Source organism: Cucurbita pepo, chromosome LG02 (assembly GCF_002806865.2).
Source record: "Cucurbita pepo subsp. pepo cultivar mu-cu-16 chromosome LG02, ASM280686v2, whole genome shotgun sequence".
NCBI classification, from domain to species: Eukaryota; Viridiplantae; Streptophyta; class Magnoliopsida; order Cucurbitales; family Cucurbitaceae; genus Cucurbita; species Cucurbita pepo.
Window position 1 is genome coordinate 14067163 of NC_036639.1, and position 22051 is coordinate 14089213.

At 35.8% G+C, this 22051-nt stretch overlaps 3 protein-coding genes across 5 annotated transcripts; 1 reads left to right on the forward strand and 2 right to left on the reverse strand.

Moving 5' to 3' along the window:
- Positions 1-1446: 1446 nt before the first annotated feature.
- On the reverse strand, positions 1447-9156 carry LOC111788843 (serine/threonine protein phosphatase 2A 55 kDa regulatory subunit B beta isoform-like). Of its 2 annotated transcripts, none has more exons than XM_023669391.1 (14): positions 8644-9156; positions 7831-7934; positions 7631-7729; positions 7412-7531; positions 6545-6733; positions 5235-5326; positions 4891-5009; positions 4024-4147; positions 3703-3826; positions 2848-2916; positions 2670-2761; positions 2498-2575; positions 2329-2399; positions 1447-2189 (listed from the first exon to the last, which is right to left on the reverse strand). In XM_023669391.1, exons 1-14 carry the CDS (start codon positions 8753-8755, stop codon positions 2053-2055), a joined length of 1530 nt encoding a protein of 509 aa, XP_023525159.1. In that variant the 5' UTR covers positions 8756-9156; the 3' UTR covers positions 1447-2052. The 2 variants fall into 2 exon arrangements, with proteins under 2 accessions (XP_023525159.1, XP_023525158.1); XM_023669390.1 differs by having other exon boundaries at positions 1447-2192.
- Positions 9157-13638: 4482 nt separating this feature from the next.
- LOC111789258 (inactive protein kinase SELMODRAFT_444075-like) lies at positions 13639-18676 on the forward strand. 2 transcript variants are annotated; one of them, XM_023669976.1, is made up of 11 exons: positions 13639-14033; positions 14238-14490; positions 14769-15032; positions 15112-15266; positions 15339-15433; positions 15522-16567; positions 16692-16852; positions 17469-17545; positions 17633-17780; positions 17871-18020; positions 18228-18676. In XM_023669976.1, exons 3-11 carry the CDS (start codon positions 14852-14854, stop codon positions 18459-18461), a joined length of 2247 nt encoding a protein of 748 aa, XP_023525744.1. In that variant the 5' UTR covers positions 13639-14033; positions 14238-14490; positions 14769-14851; the 3' UTR covers positions 18462-18676. The 2 variants fall into 2 exon arrangements, with proteins under 2 accessions (XP_023525744.1, XP_023525743.1); XM_023669975.1 differs by lacking the exon at positions 14238-14490.
- Positions 18677-19799: 1123 nt separating this feature from the next.
- LOC111788998 (PRA1 family protein F3-like) lies at positions 19800-20674 on the reverse strand. The gene has a single exon (XM_023669608.1). The coding sequence runs from the start codon at positions 20531-20533 to the stop codon at positions 19991-19993; it is 543 nt and encodes a 180-aa protein (XP_023525376.1). The 5' UTR covers positions 20534-20674; the 3' UTR covers positions 19800-19990.
- Positions 20675-22051: the final 1377 nt, after the last annotated feature.

Here is a 22051-nt window from a genome sequence, read left to right on the forward strand (position 1 = left end):
CACGAAATTGAATATTTAAGGACGTGTGTGACGAAAAAAAAAATCAAATACTAAATAGTAATCGAACATGTTTAAATCATTTACATAAAAATGTGAGTGATAACTATAAAGACGTGCGGTTTATTTAATTATTTGAACTATGGCTGAAGTCGATGAAATAGATAAATGAGGAGGAAAAAGGAGACAAAAATGAGGAAAGTGGGGAGGAAGAAAAGAGTAAGTGGGAAGCATGAGTGGAATTGAAGAGAAGGCAAAGGAAGGCCTGTGCCTGTCCTGTTGTTGCCATTGCCATTGCATGTGCCTGTCCTGTTGTTGCCATTGCCTGTGCCTTCCATTTTCTTCCTCTCTCTCATTCCATTCTTTCATTCTTCTTCATTTGAATTTGATTTCTCTTTTAACGAATAGGCGAACTCGAGATCTCAAATTTAGATAAACTTTATTTACTTAGTAAGAACTAATTTTAGAAAGAGCTTTTTCCAAAACATCTAAAAGTCCACCACAGACCTTTTTCCTTTTCGGGTTTGGTCATACTCATTGGACTCAAGCTATTATCGCTCATGGGAAGAAAAGTCTATGGTACTCTCATAATACTACTCTCTCTCTCTCTCTTCGTGTGTACTTAAATTTCTTGAATGTTATTGGACCCATCCAACATCGTTCTTATACGATGTCATTGTAGTATAGATTTTTCTATGATAAAGTTAGAAGTATGAATCCCACCCTCAATTGAATTTGAACTCAATCACAGTGATAATAAACTTTCAAAAACATTAACTTTTAATAGGTACTCAGTTTTTAACCCATATCATGCTCATGTTAACAATTGAGTACAATAAAAATAAAGGTAATGACCAAATTCAAACATAAACTTTTAAAGAAAATTTAATTTATTTAAAACCCACAAACATACAATGTTGATATGAATGTAAATAAAAGATTTATAAGATTTTGGTAATGGATGCCAACTTCAACCAAACAAAAGTGGCTGAAGAATAAACACCAATGGCCGTTTCTAAGTCGGAAGAGAATAAAAGATTTAAGGACTGTTAAGCACCCCATTACTTTTCAATTGGTTAAAAATGTTTCTTTATTTATTCCACACTTTAAAACAATCGCTTTCAGATTCACTAGTATCAGTCGACATGGTGATGATAACCTGAAATGACATAGACATTGACCTAAATTAAGTCCAAAAGAAACACTTGGCAACGCAGATCTTTTCAAGAAGTAATTTTAAAAGCTCGCAAATAACATTGAAACATTTTAAAGATGTAATGAAGAACTCTTTCACAGATTTGAAAGATGTAACGAACACTACGAGACTAATTTTCGAGACTAATTTTCGAGTGAAGATACTAAAACATGCAATCAGCAAGTTTAGAAAAAGCAAATCTAGACAGACTATAAGAGCAAAGGAAAGGAAAGGAAAGGAAAGGAAAGAGGATGTTTCTGCATGCAAAAATATTCAGAGCTATGTAGGCTACATTCAATATAATTGTTCTTTACATAAAACTACAGTAATAAATTATGAAAAACATTCCAATGTACTTTCTGAGAGTGACAATGAATCAATTGAAAAAAATAATTTGATGTACTGCAAGATTTAACAGCTCCTTCCCGCCGATACTTTTAGAAGTTAACTAAAAATACTACATTTCTTAATCTAGAACCTAGTGGAAGAAGATATTGATCAACAATTTCAGTACTTGCTGCAGGGAAGCTACAGTCAGGATTTCCCTCGGTTCAGCCCAACAAAATATAGAACACAACTAAATCTCTTCTCTTTTGGAGGAAAAGAAAGGATTACGGAGGAAATGAAAAGAGACTTAAAGGGGTGAAAGAAAAGAAGAAAAGGAAACGTTGCCCACCTGCGGAACATAAACAACATGCTTTCTTGTGGAATTTTTGGCCACGCAGTTAAAGATATTGTAGGCATATCGAACTCAATGAATGTAGCTTCTGTGCTTTCGGGTCGATGAGAAAGGAAAGAATTTTTACCGACAGAAGTCAAAAACGTTAAGCAGGTGGTGTCATTTGATACTCAGCCCCTCCTTATGCATAATACATGTACAAGCTGTTTGCGGCAGCACAGGCAATTGAATTTTCAGCCGGATGCCATGCTAGATGCAGCAGCTTAGTAGTGAAATCAAAAGGATTTCCGTTTGCATCAACCCCTGGGCTCTCAGATCCTGCTGATACCAATGTTTCCCAACACGGAACATAAGAAAATATAACAAAATGGGAGGAATAAGCTTCTAGAATTGTAGGCCTCTGAATAATTTAGTTGATGAGAAAAAGAAAAAGGAAATCAAATTGTGGAGCACCAACCTCGTCTGACAACTCTCGTTAAACTACTACCAAGTGATCTTGAAGGTCTTGAAGGGGTCTGCACTTGTCTCCTACAAGCCAATACCAGTAATTACATAACTTACAATAAGCATATTACGAAAATCTCATAGAATACAAAGGTTGTGAATAAGCCACTAGATTGAAATACCTAGTTGGGTTTTTGCTAGCTTCCAAAGTTGTTGCCTCGGTACTTCCGGGGGAAGAACCAAAAACTCGGAATAAATTGCTGGGATCGCATCAATAACATACAAATTCAAGGTAAGACTTTTTAGGCTGAAGAAAAAAAAAAGAGTCTGAATGTGCTTTGGAATTATACAGACCTGTAGGAACCTGTAGTTATATGCAATCCATCACCACTCAGACAACACTCAAACTTGTCAAAGATCGAATCATTTTCGTATAAATCACAAAGCTGCATACATTATAAGAAATTGCATTTAATTAAGTCCAATAAGGTTGTATAAAATTTAGCTACAAGTTTAGCCTGAACAAACTTACCTTGGGTCTTAAATATTCATGAACTTGGAAGGTAGAAACCGGACCAGAATCCATATTGATGTCCCATAACTGAAAAAGAGAAAAAGAACCGGCTAGAGTTGCAAGAAAAGGAAATTATACTTTCAAGAAGAAGAAATTTCGGAAGCACAAGCAACAAAAATAACTGATTACATAATGAGCCTTCAACAATTTTATGATACAAGACAGGAAGAGTCCGGGATAATGTCCCAGAGACAAAAAAAAGTAACAGGAAACCAAGAGGCTTGGGTTGCAAAGCTAGTTACACGTGGTCAGAAAAGGTTGACTATGTGTAATTATAACCAAGCACATTGGTAGAAGCCTTTGCGCCCCATAAAAATGGGAGATTTTCCATAGAGTTGAATAACCGAACCTTCACTGAAAAAATAAAAACAAAAGAATGCAAGGACATACAGAAAAAAGAGCTCACAAAAAGGAAGGCAATCTACAAAAAGGGTCACCAATCAAAAGAGATAATACCTAAAGGATAACTACAAAAGACCTAGCTAGACAGCTACAAGGACATATAGGACCAGGCCTCACTCGAAAGACCACAAAGATTTTGCTTTATTATATGATAGTAAGATGCTATATGTCACTTAGGATCATAACTTTTCTATTCCCATTTGCAACTATTCACACAATATAGTCAAACGATAGCTTATCCATTGGTACTTTGTATTTACGTACATTAATATACTATTATGAATTTTATACACACACATAGCTAGAACTATCCCTACGACACTTCACATGCAAATCTTAGGATGACACTGTCAAATAATTCATTGCCTTGTAATTGAAAGAATCAAACTATACATACATATACATACAAACCTTAAGGGTCATGTAATCACGACTTAATATATATCTTCCGTTCTTTCCAAATTTAATGTCTGAGATTGAAGCAATTATCTCAGTGAAAAATGATCTAGAACCAGGTGCCTCAGGTTCCTCAAATCTGTAAGCAAAAGATACTTATTTAATCATTAAAAAGTCATGTATGTATAATAACCCCATGCCACCCCCTAAAAAACAGGAAAGAATGATTAATTTGTTCTCAATAATAAGCAATGTACACAAAAAGTATACACTGGTTGTGTTGTGGGGATTGGGGGGTGGCTGATTTAATAAATCTATGGGAAAAAAAAAACCTACAATTTGGCATGGGAATCACATAATGCTGACTGCCGCAAATCAACTAGGCGGATTGAGCCTTTTGAGCTGCTATATGCTAGCATGTTACAGTGTGTAGGGTGAAACTCAGCAGCTGTAATCACCTCTGCAAAAAGATACATTTACATAAAATGTAATATAAACGTCATGAAAATATAATAATTGAAGAAAGGCTAATTCTGAACAACTCATATGCCTGCATCTTATTCGTGAAAATTCCTATTCCATAAAGAGTCAACCAAATTATAGCAGCAGAAATCTTTCATTTTCTCTCCAGCACACTATATGGGGAAACTATGGACTCCATCCAAAGATCTACATCCATGGTTTTAGGTCCCCACTGAGTTGATGTGTGATGATGTGCAAGAAGCCTAGGGTGGTTTTTTTAAGAGGGTCTCGATCATGTGCTTCGGAGTTGCCACTATGTAATTTTGGAAGGGAATTTGTGGAGTGCTGTATATTCCAATACTTTTCTAGGTGTTTTTGTCCTGAGTGTTTTGAAATTATCCTCTTTCTACGATTCTTAACAATCAGAACAGTCTCTTGTAATTTTGTGTTATAGTTTTGTTTTTATGTTTTTTTTTTCTTGTTTAAATTACTCCTTTGTCTGGACTGTTCTTCTCTGCAAGGCCCTAAAAACATCACACCATACAGTGAAATTAGAAATTTGGCATCAGACGTAAGAGCTTCTTAATGCAACATTCTTATGAGGATAAATTCCACTTGCATCATCCCACCGCTCATCAGTAAAAGAAAACCAGCACTAATTCTAAATGATAAATCCAGTACAAAATATCACAACATCATTAAATGGTAGCTAGCAACAAGGAAAATAAAAAATGCGCTCACCAGTTAAATCCTCCATGTTAGCAGGCTTTACATCAACAATGTTGAAACTTTGATTGCTAATTTCCAAATTCCAAAGATTTATTCGCAGATCATCAGCCGATATAAAGGTTTCACCATCACTACAAAATAGGCAGGACGTTGTAAATACAATAGATACATGGATAATATTAATCATCAATCATTATTAAAAAAAGGAAGAAAAGAGTAGGTCCAGCATCTGATTGCTACCTTGATACTTTAAAACCTTAAAAACCTAAGCTAATCAAGGGAGGGGAAGATAATTAGAGAGGAACAGCTTGTTCCTTTTACAACATGTAAACTTGTATCCAAACTTCTGGCAGTACCTGTTATTTGAGATAGAGTTGATGTGATAATCATGAGCATGAGCATATACTCTTCGACATCTAGCAAGAAGGCTCGTCTCATGGCTAGTTACCTAATTTCATCAAGAACAAAAATATTAGTTAAACAAATATCCGAGAAGGAAAATGAATAAAAATCACAGCCACAAGTGTCGAAGAATAATGTAACAACTATCATAAGGAAAAAGGAAAATGAAATGTTCACCCAAGATACCTCGGGTTTAACACCTCAGAAAAAGTAAACAAATAAACCTTTTTTTCTCAACATGCAAATCAATCTTAATAATAATACTGCATAACAAAATATGGGATGTCAAATTAGAGTCGCAAATAGAAAACAAATTTATTGAACCAGTTGCAGTTTCCAAATTTCTAATAATTAAAATTTTGGGGATGGGGTGAGTTCGTATAACATCCTGCCCACCACTAGTTGATATTATCCGCTTTGGCCGGTTATGTATCACCGTCAGCCTAACAGTTTTAAAACGCGTCTACTAGGAAGAGGTTTCGACACCCTTATAAGGAATATTTCATTTCCCTCTCAAACCAACGTGGGATCTCATAGTCCATCCCCTAGGGGTCCCAGTGGGACACTGGCACACCGCCTGGTGTCTGGCTCATATACTATTTGTAACAACTCAAGTCCACCACTAGCTGATATTGTCCTCTTTGGCCCATTACGTATTGTCGTCAACCTCACGGTTTTAAAACGCGTCTATTAGGGAGAGGTCTCCACACCCTTATAAGAAATGTTTCGTTCCCCTATCCAAACAATGTGGGATCTCACAGTCCACCCCCCTTGGGGTCCTCCCAACGTCCTCGCTGGCACACTGCCCAGTGTTTGGCTCATATACTATTTGTAACAGTCCAAGCCCACCACTAGTTAATATTGTCCGCTTTGGCCCGTTACGTATCGTCATCAATCTCACGTTTCAAAACGTGTCTACTAGGGAGAGGTTTTCACACCCTTATAAGGAATGCTTCATTTCTCCCATCCCCCACCCTTTCCACCTCTTGAACAAAGATTTCCTGCCATAATCAAAGCAGGCGCATGTAGGGCCCGACCCTATCATGATTTTTGTCACCTATAACTGTTAATTCTTGGTGAGTATATCTGTTAGAACAAAACATAAAATCGATTGAAAATGAAAAATGATAAAATGCACAGCTTTTGCCTTTTGTCCTTCCGGCTATCTTTCATCATTAGGAAAGTTATACAAGAGGTTAAGAAGAGAGTCAAAACTCAATATGTGGAATTCTTCAGTCCAAACCAAGAGAACCAAAGAAATTACCACTTGAAGACGAAGTGACGAAATGGCTCCCAATAGGTCATTGCTTGGATGATTATAAAGTCCATCACATGATCCTCCATTTGGAAGATGTGGTGTAGAACTACTTGAACTAGCTATACATCCGTTGCCAACAGCTTTGGAAGCGTCCACATTCATGCTGGATATTTTCTTGATCTTTTTTTCTTGCACCTGGTCAAACCTCAAAGAAAGAACCCAGATTGAATAACGAATGGAATGATACACTGGCCACCAGTCATCAAGAAACATATAATAACCTACAGAAATTTTCTACTATTTCAATTACTTTATAACAGAGCTAGAACGTAAAAAGTACTGCTCTACACCCTTTTCCACTTCGGATGGGACTGGTATGAGGAATATATTCCTACNAAAAAAAAAAAAAAAAAAAAAAAAAAAAAGCATAACATAAGCAATAGAAAACAAATATTTACAGTGTTTCTATTTTCAGCTTTTCTTTTAGTATTCAGATTACAAGTTATTAGATAAGTTTTCTAGGTCAGAAACTAACTACTGTATTGGAAATCAAGTCCTCAAGCATAATTAAAAGTCAAAACTTAAGAATAACTACTAACCACCAACTAACTGACATTTGTGAGGAAGTAGTTTATTATCATATATATACTCATCAAATTAGATCTTCCTGAAAAATAAATAAATAAACATCCAGACAAACAAACTTCCGAAGAAAATCAAACATATCTCTTCATCATAGTTATCAAAAGGCAGGTTAAAGCAGCTTATCATGCAATTTACTTAAAATCATCCTTTTTTTAAGACACACTTCTAGCAATTTAACAAATCAAGATCTGAAAATTTTGGAAATATCATACAATGTCACTTTCCTACCTTCCAAAACTTAATGGTTTTATCATTCGTAGACAATAAAAAGAGTGCTCCATTGGCCGTTTGACACCATCTGATTTTGTTAATTTTCTCCTCTATTTCCAAGCTCTTGAGATAGTCAAACTATAAAAATGCAGGCATAGTGTGAGTACTAGAATAATATCAAAACCTTTAATCTGAAAAGAAAAGAATTGTGCAGATATAGCCAAAGAAAAAGATTGCCTCGGGTTCATGGCTCTGGAACTCTGTTTTATAACGGAACTCAGGATGCCTACTAACTGAATGGTCCTTTTTTTCCAAGTCCTTTCTCGTTCCTCCATGCTACAAAGGCAACATAAGTAACTTTTATAACCAAGAATCCATAATTAGTCCTCTACAGTGAACACACAAATAAAATCCACATAGGTAAAAAACAAACTAACATCTTTTCTATCAGTCCTCTCAAAAAGAACCACTCGACCACCTCGATCGCCGGTAGCAAGATGATCGCCCGTTTTATCAAATTCAATGGCTGAAATAATATCAACTGCAAGGAAGTAACAATGCAGGGAAGATTAAGACCCATGTGGATCTTAGAATACTACAGGATTTATGCCAATGCTGCATGCGTATATTTATTCTCTCAAACATGCTCTACATCAAAGCTCCTGAACTCACCCATACTAACTACACGATCATAAACTTACCCAATTTCGTTCAATCATTCCCGATTGTTATAACAATTTACAAGGCACAAAATCAATAATCTGTATGACTCGTGAGTTTTCATGACGTTAAGCAGGGATATATTGATACTATTTCCATCCATTAACCCGAGAACAAACTTAAATCTATATTAGAAGAGCTGACGCCAATACTTCAAAGCATGCAATATTAACACGAACTTTAAACACACTTATAACCGCGACTTGCCGGATTAAGTTTCATACTACTTAAATCAATCGACAAATAACTAATGCTGGATATCGTCAAGGAAGAATACAAACTCAATATAGAACTCTAAATTATTCTGCAACTGAAACCCGCTTGTCTCCCATTTCAAGCCAAAATAACGCGCAACAAATTAGATTAACTCAACAAACCCACGGAATGGAAAATGAATCACTCAGAACCAATCTGTAATAGATCGGACAAACGATAAAAACCCTGATTGCAACTGATGCACAGTATACCGATTGGATCCAACAAATAAACCGAAATGGGATGCTCCACAACAGTCCAATGTGAAAAAATACCTTCCTGTACTTCTTCACCGGCGGTACGTTCACCAAACACCTGCGAGAATTTCCACTCCAGAGGCTGTGAGGAGGCTGCCGGAGCTGGCATAGCTTCATCGCCACCTTTCATATCTCCAGGGAACTAATCCAACTCAGCCAGATACAGAAGAGCAAAAAGGAAAAATCCACCCAATCCAATCACAGCATCAACCGATCGCTCAGGGGTTTACATAATCGCAGCTCGAAAACTCATCAAGAAAACAAAACCCCACCAAAACATTCCCGATTCAGCGATGTTTGAGCATGGAAATGCGTAAACTCTCTGTGAAAAACTTGAAACACTTCGTTCGGGGATTTCTTCTCCGTCGAAGATGAGAATCTAGAGCTTTTAGCTGTGAAATTATCAGGAACAAAAAAAAGATTTATGGGATTGAAACAGAGTTTGAGCAAACCGTTCCTTCGGTTTGTAGAACCAAAGAAGACACTCTCCTTCTGGTGTAGCTCTTCAATACCGGGGTTTTTTTTTTTTTTTTTTTTTTTTTTTAAATTTAATAAAAATTTGTTCCGTATAAATTATAATCTTGGAGGGTGATGATAAAGTGACCTGCACGTGTGAGAATGCTGGCTTCAAGGGAATTTTGTTATTTTTAATTTAATTTGGTTTCTTTTTTATCAAATAAAGTGAAAATTTAGTTTTCATTCCTATATTTAGTTTGAATGGTTTTAAATTTATCCAATTGCTTTAATATCATCCTTTAAACCTTATTAATATTGGAAAAATAAATGGATTGTTTCATTCACCCCATTTTCATAAATTTTAAAATAAAATAAAAAACATACAATTGACAAAGATTTTTTAGACAAGGAAAATACCCACTAAAATAGCATAAAAATAAAATAAACAATAATATAAGATTCTCCTCCTTTCGGATTTTTTTTTTTTTTTAAGAGAATAGATTTAGTGAAATAATTTCTAGAAAAAAAATAGGAAATTTTTTTAAGAGTTGAATCGTTCACTACTGAAAATTGTATTTCATACCTACAATTATATATTGTGGGGGACTCTAACAGGGTCGTTCAATGGAAAAAAGTAAGAATAAGAAAATGAGAGTGATCCAGATTTATCACAGCTATAGAAGAATTTCAATATTAGACTCAATTTAAAGGTTCAGACTGTATGTACGATTTATTTGATCTTATAACTAGTTAGAATTTTTTTTTCTAGTAAATAATGAATTTGTCTCGGACAGTATTAAAAATCTTATCGAAAGCTTACAGCAGCTTGCCAAACAAAAGCTAATAGAAAAAAGAATAGAAGTATTGTTAGAGGACGTATAGATTTTCAAATCCATATCCAATAGCTACAAAATAAAAATAAATAGCTACATCAACAAATATTTTGTTTTTCATAGTAAGTTTAGGTAAGAAGAGGCGCTCCTCTGTAAATCTCATGGCTTAAAAAAAATGTATGTATATAAAGTACTTGATTTTTAAAAGTGTCTTAAACCAAGTAGACGCTAATTTAAAATAATATATAAAAAAATCATTTTACCACACGGTGGCTTTTTAATTATTAAACTAAATGGGCCTTACATACAAGTTTTCTATTGGGCCTTCTATCAGTTCTTCCAATATGGGCCGAGTGTATTGGAAGGACATCCGGCCCATTAATAATTTGAACCGCATCATTTTTCTTGATCTAAGTTTTCTCTTTCGATTTAATCGAGCTAACACTCTACTCTTGTTTTGTAACGATTATGTCAAAGCTCAACCGTCTGAAATACAAATATATCCACAAATATTTAATTACTTGATTGGATACATAACAAATAAATTGTATAATCTTATCAAATATATCTAAATCCACGTCTCAAAATTATTAAGATGCAACCATATCGACTTTAATAGCTGTAAAATTTTTTACGTCTCCTAATAACCGTTTGATACATATTCAAAATGTTTTCGTAATTTCTATCTCAAGTATCCAACGACTTAAAACTGACAATCACATTGTTGCTGACTCCTCGTCGGAAGTTAGCATGTATTGGCCCGAAAGGCCATAGAGGTCCCCGTAGAATTGTGGTAGTTGTATTATTGAGGTGGGCAAAAGCTGCATTATTGGAGAAACATGAATGGAGGGTAACTGAGGGCAGGAACCAAAGCACAAAAGCAAAAGCCTAGCAGCTTGCAGCGGCTGGTTCCAAATGGGTGGCGTCCGTACATGTTTGTCTCCTCTTTTATCTATGTGCTTCTTATTCTTTCATCTTTGGATTCTGATTCCTTTTCATTCTTCTTTTTCGTGTATGCTTTTTAATCCTTTTCAGACTCACAGTTTTAAAATGCGTTTACTAAGGAAAAGTTCACACACTCTTATAAATAAACTTTCGTGCCTCTCTCTCTCTAACTGTTATAAGACTTCACAATCCACTTTTTGAGACTCAACGTCTTTACTAAAAAGTGTGTAAGTAGCACAAAGGACAGAGATATGATTCCAATGAATGCCACCAAAATTGGGAACAAACCCATTTCCCCAAAGTTGAGTTTGTCAAACAATGTTTTAACTCATTAGACAAACTATAGCAATCCCCCAATATAATGCTTCACATTCAGCAAAGATTTTACCTAATTTCACATTAACTTACAAAATGTCACAGCCCCCAATATATTTACTTCCAAGATATTCCAAAATTTCCTCCCCTTTTTATGAATAAGTTGCATCCTTTTATTATTATTAATTATTTGGTTGTTATTTATTTTTGCAATGTATTTTTTTTTTATTTGGTTTCATATTTCTATTTTGTTTGCTAACTTGATTTTTATGAGCTTAATTTAGGGATTATAATTAAAGGACCAAAAAAAAAAAATTACAAAAAGACAAAATACGATGGAGTAGACATTTGTGTGACCAATTTGAACCCATGTTGATGTCGTTAAATAATACAATATTTATTAGATTATTTAAAAATAAGAGAAAAATATTTATAATCATGCATTGATTAATATATTGTAAATTTTGTCTTTATTTTAAAATTTTTATCATATTTATTTTAATTATTAGTATTAAGGTTTTTTTTAATTAAATAATAAATTGTTTATTTTTAGTTTTTAAAATTTAAAGTAAATTTTTTAATATATCAATCCATTAAGAAAGATATATAAAAACATGCATGAAAACGTGGGTTGTAATGTATATAGTTAATGTTAACCACACTCTTATAACAAATCACATTATTTATTTATTTATTTATTTTTGTCTCTTGTCGAAATGGCCAAAAATAATGAGAGGAAATTAATAAAGTAAATGATATAAACATAATTTAATTAAAAAAAAATTAAAAACAGGAGGGTTCGAAAGCTGCGACACGATCCGGGATACGTGGCATCGAAGCCGAGGACGTCAGCCGCCAAAAACAACGTCGTCTGGTCACTGCAGCGGCAGGGAGTAGGTGCTACAGTCACTCATCCGTGAGGTAAATCTCTCACCGAATTCTGGCGCGCGTGAAGAGAAAGCGTCGACGGCGTTGGGAAACGGTGACAGGCGACGGGGACAATCCCGGTGAGTGGAACCCACGTAGGGCCCTGCGAATGGGAGAGTATGGGAGGGTGGAGATTTTTCTTTTGTCTGTTATAAATGCTCACTTGGGATTGTGGTTGAGCTCACGTTTTTGCATTAATGAGAAGGTTCAAAAATTGAAATGGTTTTCAGATGTGTTGGAGAAAGTGCCCCCACCAATTGCTTTATTTACAATTTTGGGCCTTAAAAATTAAAATTCAATTTTTTTNAAAAAAAAAAAAAAAAAAAAAAAAAAAAAAAAAAAAAAAAAAAAAAAAAAAAAAAAAAAAAAAAAAAAAAAAAAAAAACAATATAATAAAACTATTGAAAATAAAAATAGTAATATACCCTTTTCTGGATTCTTGTCCTATATTTGTATTTGAATTTTTTTAGGTAGCGGTTAAGTTTAATTAATCCAGAGTAATTTGTTTTTTTAACCTCAGTAATTAAAAGAGTGAGACCATTTATATGTTTTTAATCTTGATTTACTTTAGATAGAATGATAAGTACAGAGTAGCGCGGGAAGCTCAATTGAAGACACTTTGAGACCAAACATTTTTAAACACTAAAATTCTTCGGGATCTGAGGATTTACAAATATGTTAATTGAGAACCTTGCAAATTTGAAGTTAAAAAATAGAAACTTTATATTAATTTTTGTATCTTCCGATCGTTTTAACTTAATTAAAGACTATTTTGTTGCCGTTTGTATGAATGTTCATCCCATTTTTTCAAAAGAAAGATCTACGGTATCTTTAACCAATCAAAAGTGGCATAATTTCTTTGGAAACTTCAAAGCAGTTTGGCTCAAACATTTAGGCATAGCTTTATATAGACAATAAAACCACACTTTTCCCAATAATGCCTAAAAAAAATCTTACAATATGACAAGGTCACATGAAAAGGGGTTCCATTCAAATTTAGAGCATACTCTATATTTTTGTGTTTCTATCAACCAAAGCCTTTAATTCAAAATAAAATATTTTAAGAAGTAAAAATAAAGTTAATGGGGTCCATTTATTTGTTCCAAGTATATTCTTAAAAGAAAATTCCTCTCCTTTATTTTTGAAATTGTAGTATTTGAAAACCCAAAGTAGGAAGGATAGTTTTGTAATTACTTTATAATGGAAGGGCCTTAAAGAAAATTGACAAACTAAAACTTCATTGGGCAAATTGCTGAGGAAACTGATTGAACTGCAGGCTGGTGAAAGCACAGCATACATCCTCAGCTTATTTTTTTGGATTCATTCTCCCTATTCCACACAGTTAAAAGATTCACAAAAACAGATCAACCCATTGTTAAAATATAATATTTTTCAACAATACATCGTAATATTATAAGTTCAAATTGAGTAAAGAAGAGAATGAGCACCAAATGGAATATGTAAAGCATTCTATAAGATGTGAAACGTGGAATCATAGGAAAGTTTATGGATAAAGGTTGTGGGAGTTATGATTGTGAAACTGATTTTGATATTAGCTTCCCTTGTGAGTGACCCAACGGATTTTGAAATTTCTCTATCCTTAACCCTCCTCTCTCCTTGAGACACACATACCACAAAGCTGATTGATTGTTCTTTTCACTCAACAGTTTTTTTTTTCTCTCTCTCTCTCTCCAAAAAAACTCTTGTACTGAGCTCAGGGCTGGGTGGAGGTGGTTGGCATTGCACAGAACAAGAGAGAAAAAAATAAAGAAAACCCAATTTCTTGTTCTTGTTTTTATTGCTCTGTTTTCCCTTACAAATTCAGTCTACCCTCTCTTTTCGGACCCATTTTGGCTTGTTTTTGTGACTCAACTGGCTTTACGTGAAAGAAGAAGGAGACCCATCAGAAGGAAGAGAGGGGAAAAGGAAAAGGTAATCACTCGCCAGGATTTGGATGACAAGTTGTTTCTGGGTTTTGTTTTTTTAAATGTTTCTGAGCTGTTTTTTCTTTTTGCTCTGTTTCGATTGAAGATTGTTTTGGGGGTTTTCAATCGGTAGGTCGATGTGGGCGGCGAGTCTAAGAGCTCTGTATTTGTGGTTTTCATCATATTTTGAGCGACTGATTTCATTTTTCAGCTGGGTTCTGTGTGAAGTGATTCGCCTCTCATTCATTCATTGCACCACACAGCAACGAGAGCTGGCTTCTGTCTTGTCACTGCCTCGATGCTATTTTGTTTGGACGTTAGAAGTGAACCATGTTGTTGTCTGAACTATCTTTTTTCTGAATTCCCCTCAAATCCCTGTTGAGAGAGAGAGCCATTTTTTCTGATGATTTGATAGCTCAGAGGAAGTGGCTATCTAAAAACCAATAGAGAAATCAACTCTCCATGTGGGTTTGCTTTCCTTTTTTTATTTACAAATTGCAAATTATCTCCTGATTCTCTCTGTTTTTAAGTTGAACAAGGGTTAATGAAGTTTTGGGGTATGTCGATGTTTAAGATTATGCTCTAAAATGCTGCGTGGTAACGTATGTAAATTGGTGTGAAAAGGGTCGTGTCATTGTAGGCTGGACTGAATTATAAGCATGTCGGTCGTGAATATTACTTGAATCCAACATTGTGGGACAGACCAATAATGTATATGTTTCTTGGTTTGGTTCTTCCTCAGCCATGTCTTTGAGCAGCAGTGGCGATACCTGCTTCTTGGGGTGTGAGAATTGACTTATAGAGTGTAGAAATTTCAACGCGGTAATGAGTCGAGAGCAGAAGCGGGGGAAGCAGGACAAGGGTTCTGATGATGTCCAGAAGGTGATTGTTGCTGTGAAGGCTTCCAAAGAAATTCCTAAAACTGCATTGGTTTGGGCGTTGACTCATGTTGTTCATATTGGAGATTGCATAACTCTGCTTGTTGTTGTCCCTTCCCAAACCTCTGGTACATTTCTCTGTTTCCCTCATTTTCATTCATGCAACTACTGAAGCATTTAGTGATGATCCAACCTTGAATTCTTTAGGTAGAAAATTCTGGGGTTTTCCAAGATTTTCCGGTGACTGTGCCAGCGGTCAAAAGAAAGCTCACTCTGGGACAACCTCGGAGCTGAAATATGATATTAGTGATACCTGCTCGCAGATGATCCTGCAGCTTCATGATGTTTATGATCCAAATAAGGCAAGAACCTTAGTGTTTTTCTCATGTTTAAGGAGTAACATATTTCTTGAAACTGAACCTCTTTTGTTGCAGATAAATGTGAAAATTAAAATTGTTTCTGGGTCACCTAGTGGGGCTGTAACTGCAGAGGCTAAGAGAGTTCATGCTTCCTGGGTTGTATTAGACAAGTAATTCCCTCTTCTGCCTACTTCTCAGTTCTCCCACATCGAATTTTTTCTCTCTACAATGTGTTATGTAATTTCCTAATTGTTTCAGACAGCTCAAACATGAGGAGAAATGCTGCATGGAAGAGTTGCAATGCAACATTGTGGTAATGAAGCGATCTCAGCCTAAAGTTCTTCGCTTGAACTTGGTTGGGTCTCGAAAAAAGGAACCAGAAGTGCCATCTTCCTTACCTTTTGATATAGATGAAGGGTCTGAAAGCCATCACAAAGAACATAATGATCCTCTGGATTTTATCCGAGGACCGGTTGTGACCCCCAGTAGCAGTCCAGAGTTGGGCACGCCTTTTACTGCGACTGAAGCTGGAACGTCGTCGGTGTCGAGCTCTGATCCTGGAACTTCACCATTTTTCAACTCTGAAATGAATGGAGATATAAAGAAAGAGGAATTGTTTGTTATCAAGGAAAATAAAGAAGTAGATGCAGCTAGTTCAGACTTAGATATTGAAAATTTATCTGTATCTTCAGGGAGCTTAAGATTCCAACCATGGATGACAGAATTTCTAAGTTCTTCTCATCTTCAATCCTCACAACACAGAACTGGAAGGTCACAGAGATTTGATGATATGAACCAAATGTCAACAAGAAAAGCTTTTCAACCAAAGTTTTCGAAACTTGATCGAGAAGCTCGAATTGAAATGTCAAGCCATAGAAGTGACAATGATTATCATGGGGACGTTCGAGATGCAGTTTCGTTATCCAGGAACTCGCCACCAGGACCCCCTCCATTATGTTCAATATGTCAACACAAGGCACCAGTTTTTGGGAAGCCTCCAAGGTGGTACAGCTACGCTGAGCTTGAGCTCGCTACAGGTGGATTTTCACAAGCCAACTTTCTTGCAGAAGGGGGATATGGATCTGTTCACAGAGGGGTACTCCCGGACGGTCAGGTGGTTGCTGTCAAGCAGCACAAACTAGCTAGCTCTCAGGGAGACCATGAATTTTGTTCAGAGGTCGAAGTTCTTAGCTGTGCACAACATCGAAACGTTGTGATGTTGATTGGCTTTTGTATAGAGGAGAAAAAAAGGTTACTGGTTTATGAGTACATCTGCAATGGCTCATTGGATTCTCATTTATATGGTAATCTTTTGACTTCAAGCACTTTTGCCCCTATCATTTGGTCATGTTTAGTTATTACTATTATTTTTTTTCAGTTTTTGGTTAAATGCTTTGATGAGTAAGTGTCAAGGTATAATTTTTTCAGGACGCCAACAAGAGCCATTAGGATGGACTGCACGGCAGAAAATTGCTGTGGGAGCAGCGAGGGGGCTACGATATCTCCATGAAGAATGTAGAGTAGGTTGCATTGTTCACCGGGATATGCGGCCGAACAACATTCTTATCACCCATGATTTTGAACCACTGGTACCATAATTTCTCATCTTCTTGGCAAACATATATAAAATACTTCCCATGGCGTTCATAGATTTTCTTTGGCAAAAAAATAACAGTGAGCATCCGTTGGAGATGAGAACAAACATCCTTTATAAGGGTGTGGAAACCTCTCCCTAGAAGACCGTGTTTTACAATCCTTTTGAGAAAGCCTAAAGAGGATAATATAGGCTAGTGGTGGGCTTGGTCTGTTACAAATGATATCAGAGCCAGACACCGAGCTATGTGCCAGCGAGGAGGCTGAGCCCGAAAGGGGGATGAACACGAGGAAGTGTGCCAGCAAGGACGTTAGGCCTCAAAGGAGGGTGAATTTGGGAATCCCACATCGATTGGAGAAGGGAACTAGTGGTAGCAAGGACGCTGGCCCCAAAGGTTGGTGGATTGTGAGATCCCACATCAGTTGGAGAGTAGAACGAAGCATTCTTTTTATAAGGATGTGGAAACCTCTCCCCAGCAAACGTGTTTTAAAAACCATGAAGGAACGCCCGAAAGGCAAAGAAGACAATATTTGCTAGGAGTGCATCGCAAACTACCCTACAGTCTGAACATAGTCTATGCATGTTCTTATTTTCATTTTTTTTCCTACTAGGTTGGAGATTTTGGCCTTGCGAGGTGGCAGCCTGATGGCGATACCGGCGTTGAGACAAGAGTTATTGGAACATTTGGGTAGACATCTGATCATATCACGTACACATTATCAATAATGCCTACTTGCATATCATATTGAATGAGTTGATTTTCTGTGGTGTGTAGGTACTTGGCTCCGGAGTATGCTCAAAGTGGCCAAATCACAGAGAAAGCTGATGTTTATTCCTTTGGGGTAGTACTGGTGGAGCTAATCACCGGAAGAAAAGCTGTGGACCTTGGTCGGCCGAAAGGTCAACAGTGTCTCACTGAATGGGTATGAATATTAAAAGTTTAACACCTTACTTCAATATTCATTTCTTACATTCAAGTTCTTAACTGTTCATACTTTGTTTTTCCATGTCAGGCACGCCCCCTGTTGGATGAACTTGTGATTGATGAACTGATTGATCCGAGGTTGGGGAATAGCTTCACGGAGCATGAGGTGTACTGCATGGTGCACGCCGCATCGTTATGCATCCGAAGGGATCCTAACGCCAGGCCTCGTATGTCACAGGTGAGAGACATCACATCTAAAACCATCTTATAAGAAACAACTGCCACAGCTCATAGCACTTACTTGTCATTCCATGAGATATCATCTGTCAATACGTTTTTATGGTGAAGAACCTTGTTTTAAGTGCCTTATGTGTCTAAAAGCTAGTGATACAAGTAAGTGAGTATGAATGTACTTGACCATTCATTGTGCCTTTGAATTGTGAAGGTTTTACGGATTCTGGAGGGCGACCTCGTCGTGGATGCTAATTACTCGTCAACTCCGGGATACGATGTGGGAAATCGGAGTGGACGGATGTGGACGGAGCAGCAGCAGCAAAACTACAGTGGCTCCTTATCAGAAGAGCCCATAGAGAGGTTCAATGAAAAGGTGTGTGTTGAGAGTTTAAGACCAAGTTACTGGGAAAGGGACAAGACAAGGAGGACTTCAAGTGAATTGTAAAAAAGTGGCTAAGGATTCTTAGAATATATACAATACTGCACCCTTTTATATACTGAATTTGTACTTCCCCGATTCATTGTTTTGGGCAATTCTTTTTTTCTTCACTAAAAGCTTCTTTTTTGTGTAAGTTCTGTAGGAAAGTTGTGTAAAGGTAAAACCTGTATGAAGGTGATCTCCTAACTTCACATTTGAATATGCCTTTTACTTTCTTGCCATATCATGGGAGGTGTTCTTCACATTTAAGCCTCCCCCTCCACCTTCTTCTCTCGGTCTCTTTTATCGGTACCGATAGGGATGAATTGTGACGATGGAAGCTTTTAATCAACTAGATTGGGCTGTTTTTACCATGTATGCGTGTTTTTCAAATTCGATATGATTGGTAAACCAAACTTAAATTAAACATAGTAAGAAACTCATCCTATTAAGTATTTTCTTTATATTTTCAAGGATAGATGTTATTAGTTTTTAGGTTTAAATTTCATCCCGAGTTTTGAAAATTTGAACTTATTTTATTAGAATACTTAAATTATTAAAATATCTATTTTAATTCGTGAGTTTTCTATCTTAAATCATGCATTTTTAATTATTTAGTCTACGCCTTTATTTTAGTTTTAACAAATTATTAAAATATATTTAAATAATATATCAAAATGTCATATCAATTCTTACATGAGGTTGGTGGCTTTTCTTACACTGTTTGATGGATAATCAAAGGAACAGATCGTATATTGTAGACAATATATATAATGTTTGAATATTCTTTTATTATTAATATTAATATTATTTTTTAATATTCTATCCACTACAAATACTAAATTATTTTCCTTTTTACTCCTCAATTTAAAGACTTTCCCCTTTGCCCTTCTTAATTTAATAATACTTATATATTTATTATATATTAAACAATATTTGAATAACTACATAATAAAGAATATAAATAAATAAATAAATAAGGCACTCAAAGTAGGAAGTCTTTACATACAAAGGGCTTGACTAAGAATTGTGGGGCCTACTAAACACTTGCCAGCTGCCGCCCTCTATTTGAAGTAATAATAATTAATTATATATGCATTAATTTAGCTATAAATACCTTGTTATTTCCACCATTAATGACTAAGATACCAATGCATCCTTTTGACAGTGCATAAACATTTCCCTCTCTGAAGTATTGTTATTATCAATTTTAAAAAGTAAATATAAGGATTGGAGTTTTGAAATAGGTATTTTTAAGTAACTTAATAATCAGAATGTCCACAATTACAAGCTAATAAATTAAGTTACAACACAAAATAAACAGTCAACAGAGCAAATCAGAAAAGAAAAATGAAGAACACCAAGAACACCAAGAACAATAAACCTATTTGCATCACAAGAATGATAAATCAAGTGGAATTGGAAAGCAGAAATCGAATTACGTAATTTCATCAATTTTAAATTCGAACAAGAACAGATATCACTGGAAGGAATCAGGAGAAGAAGAAGAAAATGGAAAAATAACCTCTACAATTAAGAACAGGAATGAGTTCCGATCACGATCCAGGAGCCATCAATCCAGCAGCTTCTTCGTCCAAGTAGAGATTCTCTGTTTTCCTCACGGCGGCGTGCGCCACAACGACGATGGCGCCGATCAGAAGCGCGATGACAATGTTGAGCGTGGCGTTGGTCAAGAACAAGAAGCCGATAGTGAAAATGGAGAGAATGAGGAGAATCACCCAGTCCTCGACGACGCGGCCGGCGAGAATGAGAGGCTGATCGCGGAGGAAGTAGAGGAAGAGCCAGAGGGTCATCATGACGATGAGGACGATGAGGGAGATCGGATGCCAGAGGAGGGCGAGGAAGAGGATTACGAGTACGACGATGGCGTAGTTCATACGGAAGTAAGCGAGGTTGACTTTGATGCGAGCGAGAGTGTCGTGGAGGTTGGAAGGGAGAGTGAAGGAGCGGTAGTCGGCGATTAGACGCCATGGACGGCGGTGGCCGAGGCCGTCTTTGAAGCGCTGTTTCGCGCGGGAAATGTATTCGAGGTTGGCGGCGGCAGTGGCGGAGGAGGTCGGAATGGTGCCGTAGGTCATGATTATGCCACCGGAGATGGAAGGGGGTTTGGTTTTGACTGGCTTTTGGGAGAATTGGAGATTGACAGAGATGAAGAAAATGATGGGGATCTGAAATCAACACTGATTACTACGCCAATAAATTGCCCCATTTCTTCCCATTTATTTATTATATTTTATTTTATTCAAATTTAATTTATATATTAAATTATGCAATGCTACTTCCATTCCTCCCTTAAAAAAAGAAAAAGAAAAAGAAATTGCTTCCTTATTAAAAAAAAGAAAAAGGCATAAAAACACTTTTAAATTGTTTTTAAACCCTTAAAAATTTACACGTCACTCAATCATAATAGTTTTGAAACGAGGCTTTGAGCCCACTTTAAAACCATCGAAACCATCCAAAATAATTCTTTTTTAGAAAGGGGTATTTTTATAATTTTAACCAAACTAATAATTTCACATGTGAAATAACCTTTTTAGTGAGTTTATATAATTGAACCATCACAAAAACTAACTTTTAAAAAAGAAAATTAAAAGGTATATAAGGACGGGAATTACATTCCTATCTCCATTTCTGACTTCGATCCTATTCTACAAAATTTTCACATGAAATTTTTATAATGATTCTTATCGATATAAATGGAGAATTATGTGAAAGTGAAAAATACAATAGAGATAGGAACCTAGACAGGAAAGACTTTTTGGTGGACTATCTCTATAGGCAAGAAATGTAGGAGAGTGCATGGAAGTGAGCATAGGTGATTCCATCCTGTTTGAATAAAGAAATTAGATCCAACACATTCAACCACTATTTGAAACAAGATATAGGTTGGACTCTAGTATGGACAAGACCACACTAAGCTTCGTGGGGACAACCAAAGGCAATTATAATATCAGGACGGCGTAGAAGAGCCCAAGAAAGCCAGCAAAGAAGTTTAGCCATTTCGCTATCTATATGTTTTGGATATTATAACAAAATTTGGATAAATGTCAGTTATCCTATAAAGTTTAATTAGGTATGATGTGAGTTAGGTTGAAATTAAACGACTATGACTTATAAATTTATTTTATTAGAAATAATTTTTGTGACAATTCCAGTGACTTATTTTATGATGCAAATCTAAGCATTGCAATAATTGAATGGTATAATTAGTTTTAAGTTTTGTGATGAAACGCTATTTCTATGAATTTACACTAGTATAAGAGAGCGAATGGGAAAGAGCCACGTGGATGTAGGGTATACCTCGTGAAGTGAAGGTCAACAAGGAAAGTGCCAATTTGTTACAGCACATGTTTTCGGAAATATAGTCCTTGTTGTTTTGTTTTTTCAATAAATAAATAAATAATCAAATATAACATAAAATAAAAGAAAAATACCAAATGGAAACAAACAACTCCTCCAATTCCCCATGTTGCATTCTTATTGTTTCCTTTCAATTATTATTTATTTTCGAGATATTTATACTCTTTATTTATTTTTCTTTTTATTATTTGAATAATTTGTCAGTTACTTAAGTTTTCGAAGCCCAACCTCGGTTC

What these genes read in the sequence shown, in the direction of transcription:
- LOC111788843 (XM_023669390.1), bottom strand. Translation starts at nt 8,755, where the DNA reads ATGAAAGGTGGCGATGAAGCTATGCCAGCTCCGGCAGCCTCCTCACAG. An exon ending in CGGTGAAGAAGTACAGGAAG is followed by an intron (nt 7,935 to 8,643) that starts GTATTTTTTCAC and finishes ACTTCCTTGCAG; the next exon opens with TTGATATTATTTCAGCCATT. An exon ending in AGAGGACTGATAGAAAAGAT is followed by an intron (nt 7,730 to 7,830) that starts GTTAGTTTGTTT and finishes TTGCCTTTGTAG; the next exon opens with CATGGAGGAACGAGAAAGGA.
- LOC111789258 (XM_023669976.1), top strand. Translation starts at nt 14,852, where the DNA reads ATGAGTCGAGAGCAGAAGCGGGGGAAGCAGGACAAGGGTTCTGATGAT. An exon ending in ATTGGATTCTCATTTATATG is followed by an intron (nt 16,568 to 16,691) that starts GTAATCTTTTGA and finishes TAATTTTTTCAG; the next exon opens with GACGCCAACAAGAGCCATTA. An exon ending in AACAGTGTCTCACTGAATGG is followed by an intron (nt 17,781 to 17,870) that starts GTATGAATATTA and finishes TTTCCATGTCAG; the next exon opens with GCACGCCCCCTGTTGGATGA.
- LOC111788998 (XM_023669608.1), bottom strand. Translation starts at nt 20,533, where the DNA reads ATGACCTACGGCACCATTCCGACCTCCTCCGCCACTGCCGCCGCCAAC.